This window comes from Electrona antarctica (assembly GCF_951216825.1).
Source record: "Electrona antarctica genome assembly, chromosome: 21".
Lineage (NCBI taxonomy): Eukaryota > Metazoa > Chordata > Actinopteri > Myctophiformes > Myctophidae > Electrona > Electrona antarctica.
In genome coordinates, this window is record NC_136802.1 from 4,348,787 (window position 1) to 4,361,635 (window position 12,849).

The 12,849-nt window shown below is 46.7% G+C and overlaps 1 protein-coding gene across 1 annotated transcript in view; it reads left to right on the plus strand.

Moving 5' to 3' along the window:
- slc12a6 (solute carrier family 12 member 6) overlaps nt 1-12,849 on the plus strand; it is a 62,228-nt gene that overhangs the window by 16,806 nt on the left and 32,573 nt on the right. The window contains exons 5-9 of the mRNA XM_079491736.1: nt 2,497-2,627; nt 4,099-4,340; nt 8,666-8,790; nt 9,595-9,801; nt 11,765-11,929. Coding sequence (XP_079347862.1) covers nt 2,497-2,627; nt 4,099-4,340; nt 8,666-8,790; nt 9,595-9,801; nt 11,765-11,929 — 870 coding nt within the window. The remainder of the gene's footprint in view (nt 1-2,496; nt 2,628-4,098; nt 4,341-8,665; nt 8,791-9,594; nt 9,802-11,764; nt 11,930-12,849) is intronic.

Consider the following 12,849-nt stretch of genomic DNA (forward strand, 5'->3'; position numbering starts at 1 on the left):
CCTTAGACTGAGACTAAAGAAGGAAACCTCCTTAGACTGAGACTAAAGAAGGAAACCTCCTTAGACTGAGACTAAAGAAGGAAACCTCCTTAGACTGAGACTAAAGAAGGAAACCTCCTTAGACTGAGACTAAAGAAAAACTAAATATTTTATTTCATCAGGCTTCATCAAGACCTTCGTCATGGTCTTAGGACCGAAACGTTTGCTACTTTTAATTGCACTTTGAGCACAGAGCACTTTATGAGCATGATTAAATAAAATAAAAATGTTTTCTTAAGTCTCGATCTAAGGAGTTTTCCTTCATTTTTTATACAGTGAGTGAGTCAGTTTTCCTGAAACAAATATACAAATGAGTTTAAAGTTCTATTTGTCCAAGAGCTGCTCTGTGGTCTGTATCCAGCCTGTGGTCTGTATCCAGCCTGTGGTCTGTATCCAGCCTGTGGTCTGTATCCAGCCTGTGGTCTGTATCCAGCCTGTGGTCTGTATCCAGCCTGTGGTCTGTATCCAGCCTGTGTCACATGTAGCTTCAACATGATGCTTATTACTCCAAGAATAACACGACTTCTGTCACCATCAGCTGTCCTCTTCACGCACGCACGCACGCACGCACGCACGCACGCACGCACGCACGCCACTCACGCCACTCACGCACGTGCGCCACTCACTCACTCACTCACTCACTCACTGGCTGCGTTCGAATTGCTAGGGTTGTTCCCTACTCCCTACTCCCCATACGGGGACCCAGACTCAGTGGACTCAAATAGTGATTAATTTGGACAATACTCCCTGTATGGGGAGCAGTGCACCGACTCTGACATCAATATCGGTAGAGGGCGCTATAGGTCCGCGGGTTCATGTACTTTTTATTTGCATTGTAATCCCCCATAGGGTTCAGATCGCCTCATAAAGAACTGTATGAAAAATAAACAAATCATCCCGGCCGTTTCACTCATTTGGATATGAAGAATCAACTGACTACAAAAAAACAGTCAAAACGCTGCTGCTGAAATGATGATAAAAAGGTTATTCTTTTAAAATAACATAGGCCTATGATTATTATCAATACATTAATATTATATCCATTATCCAGCAATATGAAAACAGTGCACCACCTTGACAATATGAAAATATCAGCAGCATGATTATGAACCACCGCTGCTGCAGGCCCTGTGTATCGTCTTCATCTGCTGCTGCTGTGTGAGTGCACACACACACACAGACACACACACACACAGACACACACACACACACACACACACACACACACACACCATTGTCTTCACTGTATATATATACAGGGGGGGGGGGGGGGGTGGGGGGGGATACGGCAAAAATAGCCGATCTATAAGCAACGCGACGTCCGTGTTGTGAGCTTGTAGATCGGGTACTTTTGGTAAAAGAATTACCAAAAGTAGCCGATCTACAAGCTCTGCTCACATTACAATACGGACGTTAACAGAAACAGCAGTCCAATAAATTACTGCCTACATAATGAAGTTTTAATGTATTTAGCGCAATTCAATGAAATAATGTTAGATAACATATATTTTTTAATGTCAGGAATTAATTAATATTAATAAAACATATGTTCGGAGACACAATTAATGTGTCTCACATGCATGTACAAATATATATTGGACTTTAGCACATAGCTTTACAACCTCACCAACCATCTATTAAAATATAAGGCCTTCTACAGCAAGCAACTCATTCCTCTCCTAACAATACATGTCATGCGCTGGGCCTGGGTGATATGAATGAATCAGATTAGTAATACTATTGCAAATGCAAATGAATTGTTTTATTATAAATAAATAAAACAAAACAATTGCAAATAAATGCACAGATCATTTGTCTCGAGATCTGTAGCTTCGAGATCCGCCAGGGAAAGAGAGGGGAAACGAAAGTTTAAAAAGTACATTTGTGTTGATTTCTTTCGCTGGTTCAACTTCTGCCTCTTCTGAGTTGGAGCGCAATAAGCGCATGCATGCAGAAGCAGCGCACGTGCGCGCAAACGCGTGCATGTGCGTTCAAGAGCGAGCTTGCGCAATGCATTATGGGGCAGATTTGCTTCGCTGTGTTTTTGTAGTGACCATCGGATGGTCCCTACAATTCCCGGTGCATTGTGGGATACTTCAGTCCACTACATTAGGGTGCAAAAATGCTCACTACATATTCGGACACTATAACAAAATGGCGGAACCCCAAAGTAGTGCACTATATGGGGCATAGGGAATGAATTCGAACGCAGCCACTGTCTCTCTCTCACTCACTCACTGTCTCTCTCTCACTCTATATCTCTCCCTCCCTCTCTCCCCCTCTCTCCCTCTCTCTCTCCCTCCCCCCTCCCCCCTCCCTCTCTCTCCCTCCCCCCTCCCCCCCCCTCCCTCCCTCTCTCTCTCTCTCCCTCCCCCCCCTCCCCCCCTCCCCTCCCTCCCTCCCCCCCTCCCCCCCTCCCTCCCCCCCTCCCCCCCTCCCTCCCTCCCTCCATTCCAGCGGGAGGGTCCTACTTCATGATCAGCCGCTCTCTGGGTCCAGAGTTCGGCGGGGCGGTGGGCCTGTGTTTCTACCTGGGGACCACCTTCGCTGGATCCATGTACATCCTGGGAGCGATCGAGATCTTATTGGTGGGTAAGATATAGGATCGTCAGTGTGCCATAGGCCAGGGGTTCTCAACCCGTGGGTCGCGACCCCTCGGGGGGCCGCCAAATTATTTTAGGGGGTCCCCAAATTATTTTCAAAAAAAAAAAAAAAAAAAAAGATTTTTCTTTTTAATTTTTTTTTCACGATTTTTCAAAAATAGCAGACCTACAAGCTCGTAGCGCGCCACTCGGTGGCGCGCTATGAGCTTGTAGATCTGCTATTTTTAAATAGCTAAATTATAACAATGCTTAAAACACCAAAAGGGGTTCCCGCCCAAAATGGTTTAAGGTTTTTGTAGCAGTCAATTTATATTGGGGGTCGGGAGGGGGCGGGGCGGCGGTCCCGAGACGTTGCCAAAGCATTTTCGGGGGTCCCCGGCCAAAAACGTTGAGAACCCCTGCCATAGGCTATATCATTATGACACCAACAAAATGACACCATCAAAATGAAATATTCCCGACTGATTTCGGTTGTCCATATAGAGCGTCGCAGTCCCGCCCCCTACCATGGCCCAGGAAATGATTCTCCGTTCATTTTCCTCATAGACATTTCAGAAAGTATTTATTTAAAGACGTTTACGCCGCGGACAAAGCCAACTCGAGTCGTGACAAATCATGACAACAAACACAATTTTTTGGGCCGAACAAATAATTAGAAAGAAGAAAGAAAACGGCAGGTTACAACACTTGTTTTGTTGTTTTTCTTCTTTGTAATTATTTGTTTGGTCCAAAATATTGTTTGTGTTGTCATGAGTTGTCACGACTCGAGTTGGCTTTGTCCGCAGCGTAACCGTCCTTAAATAAATACTGTTTGAAATGGGAAAAATGCATTGGGATTCATTTCCTGGGCCATGGTAGGGGGCGGGACTGCGACGCTCTATACTGTAGGATACACATAAACAAACTTAGAAATATTTTCTTTCACATCAGGATGTAATGACCATTAAACTCAGAGCAATGACCTCACCTCTCTATCTCCCAGAATCCTCCCCAGTCATGAGTTAGGAGTTTAAATTAATGTACAATTATGTACAGGATGCAATTTGTAGATGTGAGTGGACTTAATTTAACTGACAACTTTTTTGGAATATATATATATATATTTTTTTTTAAAGAAAAAACTTCTCTGTCTCACACTTGTAGATCGGCTATTTTCAGCAAGTGTAAAATCAGCCATTATGACGGCATTAAGGACCGCCAAAACACATTTTAGTCGACTAAATCAACTGTAGATATAAGTCGACTAAAATGTTATGATATTTACTCGACAAACACAAAAACATTCCATGTGACTAAAAATGTGACCTAAACTAAATGAAAACTATTCAAAAGACCATAAGAGTATGTCCAAAAACTAAAATCTAAATTTGCTGTCAAAAACAATACTGGGCTCACGTCTCTCTCTCTCTCTTCCCCCCCCCCCCCCCCCCCCTCCCTCCCCCCCTCCGTTCTCCAGATGTACATCGCGCCAAGGGCGGCCATCTTCGTTCCCAGCGAGCCCGACGGCGAGGGCGCGGCCATGCTGAACAACATGCGCGTGTACGGCTCCGTGTGCCTCCTGCTGATGTCGCTGCTGGTGTTCGTGGGCGTCAAGTACGTCAACAAGCTGGCTTCCGTGTTCCTGGCGTGCGTCATCATCTCCATCCTGTCCATCTACACGGGAGCGCTCGTCTCCGCCTTCAGCCCGCCACAGTTCCCGTAAGTAACAGAGAAACTCATTTTATCTTCGCGCCTTGGAGTTTATTTTTCTTTCATTTCTCTTAAAAAGTTTTCTTAAATACCTCATGTTTCTATGTCAGTCATTCTCAACCTTTTTCACGTCAAGGACCCCCAGAATTATCTGTATTTGGCCGCGGACCCCCATCTGAAAATATGTTGTTTCAGGGACCTCCCCAGAAGCTAATATTTTAGTTAGAATATTCACTGTGAAAGAATTGATTTGCGGCACGTTTTCACGTTTAAAAAAAAATAGCAGATCTAAAGCTTGTAGCTCGGTGCCGCGCTATGAGCTTGTAGATCTGCTATGTTTCAATAGCTAAAGTATAACATAATGCTTAAAACACCAAAAGGGGTTCCCGCCCTTAACCCAGTATAGTTCCCTTTTTTTCATGTCAAGGAGGACCCCCAAATTGACACTCATTAGCCTGTGCTCCCTTTTTTGTTCACTCTCTGAGTTACAGTAGACAGTCGACACCTAAAGTAGACAGTAGACACCTTCATGAACACATTATTTTGTGAAGAAAGCTAGTGGTAAGCATTCGGCATGGTGGAGAGAGTATGTTTTGCACTCCGTCCGTGTGTGTGTGCGTCCGTCCGTCCGTCCTTCCTTCCGTCCTTCCGTCCGTTATCAGCTAATCTCCGGCACCGTTGGCCCGATCCATGCCAAACTTTGCACACACACTCCCTGGATGCCAACGACGAACCTCTGCCCCAAATATTCCTCAACGGCCTGTTATAGCGCCACCATGAGACCGATTTAGGCAAAACACATTTCTGTAGATTACTCGTACACATTTTATCCATACATCACACAATTCGGTATACACTATCTCCATAGTCATGTGATCAACACGGATCTGCACCATTTCCCATCTTCCTTCCTGATTGGCTAAGATTCGCTTCCAAAGCTCACAATGTGCAATTTCCGTGAAATTATACATTTCCACTAGGCTGAGGACGACATGACACAATTTATTTTCCAAGCCAGCCTCATGGTGGCGCTATAACAGAGCAATTCCTGTTTTTACCTATAACTGCATCGTTCTGTGTACAACTTTGTATGCGCACTCCCTAGAGGCATGGAAAAACATTTTCCCTGCATCCCTTCACATCTGCCGGTTATAGCGCCACCATGAGGCCGATTTCTGCAAAACACATTGTTTATATTAGTCGCAAAGATTTCATCCAAATCTCATGCAAATCGGTATACATGATCTCTGTAGTCATGTGATCAAGACGAGTCTGTTTGATTTCTCAGATTCTACACTGATTGGCTAAGATTGCCTTCCAAAGTCTTCAGGAGTGGCCCGTTTTGTACAAAATGCTGCACATGTCCTGCTCATCCAGAAATCTATCCTTGATATTAGTGATCTGACTCTGCATTTCCTCAACACAATGAAGAAAATTGTTGCAAAAAACAAACAAACATGTTTATATCACTCCTAAACATTTTGCCAAACATCACACACATGTACTCCTATCCTCCTGGTGGAGACCTGTGCCCAGAAGGGCACTTTTTCTAGTTTAAAATGTTTTGCAGATTTGCCACACATTTCGCTAATTTCCCCTAATTATTCCCTAATTATTGGGTTACGTTCAGGCTATAAGAGCAGTGTCTCAGTGTCACACACAGACGTGTGTGTGGGGAGGAAATCAGTGGCACCACAACTAAATTGGGGAGAAAAAGGGGTAAAAAGAAAGAAAAGTTGGGATGACAGTATTGACTGGTGGTAACTGGTGGTACTACATCTCACGTCCCAATACGTCAACCGAGTGTGCACGACTGCACGTATCTGAGCACACTTAGCTGATAGTGGAGAAATGGGAAACGCTGAAATTCCACTGCTCAAATGTCGGCCTCGTCCCTCTCCCCTCCTCCTCTCTCTGCCCTCAGCGAAATTCATGAGCTGCTGAAGTATGTGAGCAGCTTGTTGTGGACTTCACGTTGTTGTTGAGGTCTTGAATTACGTGGCCTACATACCACCGTACGTTGAACTCTGTTAGTAAACAAACAGCCGTGACTGCATTCATCTCCGCCCTAGTGTAGTGGTTAGAGCGTACGCCTTTGGTGCGGAAGGTTGCGGGTTCAAACCCTGCCTGGGGTCGACGTGACCTCCAGTGAGGGCCGGCTTCCTATAACGCCAAATCTAAATGGGTTCAGATCTGAGCCCAAGTCAAAGCAAAGCAAAGCAAAGTTACTATATTTACCCAGGGTAACTGGACTAAGCATCAGATACTTGTTTACAGCCAGGCCCTGTTCATAGAACATTTCATGGTAGTGGTTCAATGCCTTGCTCAAGGGCACTTCAGCGGTCGTAATTTTAACGTGCCGGTCCGGGGATACGAACTGGCGACCTTCCGGTATCAAGACCGCTCCGCAAACCGTTCGGCCACTGAGAGGGGGTGCGTGTGAAGACTATACTGCCTCCCACTGGTCAGCCTGGTGGAGGGAGGGGAAAGGAAAATTAAATATAGAATTTTAGACTTACACAGTATTTCTACATTGCATTATTGCTACTCTTACTTACTTTTTCGACCACCGCTTCGAGCACCGCTTCGAGCACCGCTTCGACCACCGCTTCGAGCACCGCTTCGACCACCGCTTCGACCACCGCTTCGAGCACCGCTTCGAGCACCGCTTCGACCACCGCTTCGAGCACCGCTTCGACCACCGCTTTGAGCACCGCTTTGAGCACCGCTTCGAGCACCGCTTCGACCACCGCTTCGACCACCGCTTCGACCACCGCTTCGAGCACCGCTTCGAGCACCGCTTCGAGCACCGCTTCGAGCACCGCTTCGAGCACCGCTTCGACCACCGCTTCGAGCACCGCTTCGAGCACCGCTTCGACCACCGCTTCGACCACCGCTTCGAGCACCGCTTCGAGCACCGCTTCGAGCACCGCTTCGAGCACCGCTTCGAGCACCGCTTCGACCACCGCTTCGAGCACCGCTTCGAGCACCGCTTCGACCACCGCTTCGACCACCGCTTCGAGCACCGCTTCGACCACCGCTTTGAGCACCGCTTCGAGCACCGCTTCGACCACCGATTCGACCACCGCTTCGACCAATCCTGTCACTCTCACTGCTGTGACTGTCACTGCTTGTTCGGCTCCAAACCGACCGCAGTTTAAATAGGTGAAAAATCAACTGCGACGGAACGGGCTGCGATGCGATTATTGTTTCTTAAAAAAAGACATGAATGTGCAGTAGCCTACCAATGCTTGTTAGCCCTGCAGTTAACCATGTGGGTATTTTTAAACAAGGTCAGTAGTGACTTCTTAGTAGTGGCTGTCATGCTTTTAACAGAGTTAGAATCGTGCTAAGACACCCGACTCGGGCGCCCTGCGCGCGCGCATGAGTCCAAATCTGTGCTCCCCCACCTGGAAACAAAGTTAGGCGCCCCTGTTTTATTGGTCACTTCACTGGGCTTCAGTCCAATGGCGGCTCTCCTACATAGACTTCTATTGGTCACTTCACTGGGCTTCAGTCCAATGGCGGCTCTCCTACATAGACTTCTATTGGTCACTTCATGGGGCTTCAGTCCAATGGAGGCTCTCCTACATAGACTTCTATTGGTCACTTCATGGGGCTTCAGTCCAATGGCAGCTCTCCTACATAGACTTCTATTGGTCACTTCATGGGGCTTCAGTCCAATGGCGGCTCTCCTACATAGACTTCTATTGGTCACTTCATGGGGCTTCAGTCCAATGGAGGCTCTCCTACATAGACTTCTATTGGTCACTTCATGGGGCTTCAGTCCAATGGAGGCTCTCCTACATAGACTTCTATTGGTCACTTCATGGGGCTTCAGTCCAATGGAGGCTCTCCTACATAGACTTCTATTGGTCACTTCATGGGGCTTCAGTCCAATGGAGGCTCTCCTACATAGACTTCTATTGGTCACTTCATGGGGCTTCAGTCCAATGGAGGCTCTCCTACATAGACTTCTATTGGTGAAGTGTGACAAAGTCCTGGACTGGAAGTTGGCAGAATGCACTGGACTCAGGCAACAGCCCAGCTTTAATGATGTTAAATCCCTTTATTTTAGATTGTTTGTTTTAGTAATAGTACAACATAAACATTACAGAGACTTTAGTTGTCACTGTACAATTCTTTAAAACAGTTGGCATGTTGCACACAAGCCTAAATTTGCTGATATCTGCGCCACCCTCGTTGAAAACAGTGAAACTCCAGCTTGTCACTCTCCAGGGCTGCATGAGCAGCGTTCAAGTGCTGTTTTCTTACCCCTCAATGTCGCCACTCTCCTAGTCTACCCCACTGTAACGATGCCTTGCCCCACACAGGGTGTGCATGCTGGGGAATCGAACCATCAACGGCCACGCCCTCCACGACAGCTACTGCAACAAGACGGTGTTCGATGCCATAGAGACGGAGAGAGAAGACGCCAACATCACCGCCTTACTTGAAGGTTCGTTTCCCTTAACACAATCCATGCCAACCTCGAGATATCTCGAGAAAAGCTATTTCCACCATCTTGGCCATTCACAAGATCATGAGATTTGATTAAAGGGCGTTAATCCAGATTTAAAAATAACATGTGTACCTTATTTTAGCTTCCGTCGCTAGCCCCCATATAGGACTCTGATTCTTCAAAGGTTAGTTAAAAACACACCCGTGTGAACTGAGTGGTGCAACTCTGTGTGGGGGTCCCCGGTGGGTCCCCGGAACCTCCAGACCCACAGGAACGCGCCCAGGGTGCCGCCCCGGTTCCGGCGAGCCGTCCCGCGTCCGAAACGGTCGAGAAATGACAGAGTTACTGTGTGAGGGAATTAGCATTTAGTAGACACCTCTCCCTCTCTCTCTCTCTCTCTCTCTCTCTACTCTCTCTCTCTCTCTCTCTCTCTCTCTCTCTCTCTCTCTCTCTCTCTGTTTCTAGCACAACAGCGCCACTTTTGCCCCTACTGGTACTCTAAACATAGGGACAGACATAGAGTGTCTGCAGGTTGCACCACTCAAAAACTAAAAAATTGGCGGAAGGCCCCTCTCTATCCTGATTGGATGAAGGCTGGGCCACCTATAGCCAAAGCCGAAACCTAAGGTTTTTTGACCCCCAGGGGTGAACTGGGGACAGGGAGGAACTCCTTATATGGTCAGCGCACACTATAGAAGGGAGGATTATCACAACAAAACAAAAAAAGAAGTGATATTTGAATTTAGTGAAATCACTGAATATACCTTTTTAAAGAGTACTTTTAATTTCCCACCACTGCAGACGACGACAACAGCACCACCACCCCCACCGTGGTCCCCACCTTTGACCCCGGGCCGGGCCCCGGGGCCGTGGAGAGGCCCTCGTCTCTGTGGAACCAGTTCTGCGAGGGCTCGGACCTGCTCAACGCCTCCTGTGACCTCTACTTCAGCCAGAGCAGCTTCACCCAGATCCCAGGCATCCCGGGGCTGGCCAGTGGAATCATTGCAGGTATTAATTTAGGCCTGTCACAATGAATGGGCTACAGTCAGTGCAGTGTTGTTTTTGTCGACTAAAACTTAAGACGAACATTGTTCGTCGACTACCTTTTTCCACTGACGAAAACTAAACGGAAACTACATGAAGACTAAGCTATGATGACTAAAACTAAGACTAAATATACTGACGATTTCGTCAACAAATAAAAACTAGACTAAAATGTTAGGAAGGGATTAGTGGACAAGAGATCCAGTATAAGTCATTTTACACTTGGTTAAATAGCCGATCTACAAACTCACTTCTGAGCTTATAGATCGGCTATTTTCAGCAAGTGAAAAAAACAGTCGGTATCAAGGCCCGCCAAAACACAGTTTGGTCGACTAAATCAACTGTAGATTTAGTCACGTTTTTTGGCTCCCGGTCCGATTCCGATCATTTATTTGAAAATGACGTGATCGGCCCAGATTTCTGATCACCCGATCAGCCTGAAAGGTTTGGGGGAACCCGTCATTGAAATGAGCATGACGGTAGCTTGGTGTCTCAGCTGTTGAAATGAGCATGACGGTAGCTTGGTGTCTCAGCTGTTGAAATGAGCATGACGGTAGCTTGGTGTCTCAGCTGTTGAAATGAGCATGACGGTAGCTTGGTGTCTCAGCTGTTGAAATGAGCATGACGGTAACTTGGTGTCTCAGCTGTTGAAATGAGCATGACGGTAGCTTGGTGTCTCAGCTGTTGAAATGAGCATGACGGTAGCTTGGTGTCTCAGCTGTTGAAATGAGCATGACGGTAACTTGGTGTCTCAGCTGTTGAAATGAGCATGACGGTAACTTGGTGTCTCAGCTGTTGAAATGAGCATGACGGTAACTTGGTGTCTCAGCTGTTGAAATGAGCATGACGGTAACTTGGTGTCTCAGCTGTTGAAATGAGCATGACGGTAGCTTGGTGTCTCAGCTGTTGAAATGAGCATGACGGTAGCTTGGTGTCTCAGCTGTTGAAATGAGCATGACGGTAGCTTGGTGTCTCAGCTGTTGAAATGAGCATGACGGTAGCTTGGTGTCACAGCTGTTGAAATGAGCATGACGGTAGCTTTGGTGTCTCAGCTGTTGAAATGAGCATGACGGTAGCTTTGGTGTCTCAGCTGTTGAAATGAGCATGACGGTAGCTTGGTGTCTCAGCTGTTGAAATGAGCATGACGGTAGCTTGGTGTCTCAGCTGTTGAAATGAGCATGACGGTAGCTTGGTGTCACAGCTGTTGAAATGAGCATGACGGTAGCTTTGGTGTCTCAGCTGTTGAAATGAGCATGACGGTAGCATGACGGTAGCTTGGTGTCTCAGCTGTTGAAATGAGCATGACGGTAGCTTGGTGTCTCCAATTGTTTATATTGTGTTTCCAAGATGGCCACAGCACCAGAATGCAGCCCAGTAAGTGCATTATGCCGATCCCACCCACTCACCTCCGCCCCACCCCCTCCTGGTGCTGCGGCCATCTTGGAAACTAAACACAATATAAACAGTGGGAGAGGGGTGGGGCCGAGAAAGGCCCTCATTAGCATGACGGTAGCTTGGTGGCTCAGCTGACATTAACCCATACTGGGCGGGAACCCCTTTTGGTGTTTAAAGCATTATGTTATACTTTAGCTATTGCAAAATAGCAGGTCTACAAGCTCGTAGTGCGGCACCGAGTTTTTTTAATTTGTTTTAAATCGTGAAAATGCGGCACAAATCTTTGAATATATATTCTTTCAGAGCGAACGTTTTTAACTCAAATCTTTGCTTCTGAGGGGTTCCTGGAACAAAATTTTTCCAGATGGGGGGTCGGTGGCCAATTACATATCATTTTTGGGGTCCTTGACATGAAATATTGAGCACCGATACAGAAACTTGAGGTATTTCAGAAAACTGTCAGAATTTAGAAGACATTTTTTTTATTTCGACGTCAGTCCTAAATGGATTAATGTGCCTCTCTCCTCCATAGAGAATGTGTGGAGCAGCTACCTCAGCAAAGGGGAGGTCCTGGAGAAAGGGTCCCTCCCCTCGCCGCACGGCGCGCACCCGGCGACCAATCATCGGCCGTACGTCTTCGCCGACATCACCACCTCGTTCACGCTGCTGGTGGGGATCTTCTTCCCGTCCGTTACAGGTACGGTACGCTCGCCTCGGAAACACACACGTTTTTATTTCCAGGGAGAAAAGAAAAGTCTGGGACCGAGTCCACTTCAATGTGGCATAGAGTAGCGCAAACGTCGATCACTCTCTGCTGATTTCTGATCGTCTGCACCTTTGTTAAATTGACGCACACACGTACACACGTACACACACACACACACACACACACACACACACACACCTCTCTCTCTGTCGCTTTAATTAATTAGTCTCATGTCGCGCAGCTGCGTCTAGATTCTCCCGGTGCATCCTGCCGGGAGCTGCCTCTGCCATAGACAGGATAGGTAGGTGGACCCCAGGCTACAGGTATGCTAGCCTCGGAAACACAGACGTTTTTTTTTATTACAGGCATAGAGCGTCGCAGTCCCTACGCCCCCTTTCATGACCACGAGTTGCCCGGAAGAGAATTCCCCATTCATGTTTTTCCCATAGACGTTTCAAAAAGTATTTATTTAACTTAGACATTTAACCCTCGGACAAAGCCAACTCTAGTTGTGACAAATCATGAAAATAAAACACAATGTTTTGGGACATAACATTTGGGACATAGTAATACTTCTTGTCTTCCTCAGGCATCATGTACAGTGATAGTAGTAATACTTGTCTTCCTCAGGCATCATGTACAGTGATAGTAGTAATACTTGTCTTCCTCAGGCATCATGTACAGTGATAGTAGTAATACTTGTCTTCCTCAGGCATCATGTACAGTGATAGTAGTAATACTTGTCTTCCTCAGGCATCATGTACAGTGATAGTAGTAATACTTCTTGTCTTCCTCAGGCATCATGTACAGTGATAGTAGTAATACTTCTTGTCTTCCTCAGGCATCATGTACAGTGATAGTAGTAATACTTGTCTTCCTCAGGCATCATGTACAGTGATAGTAGTAATACT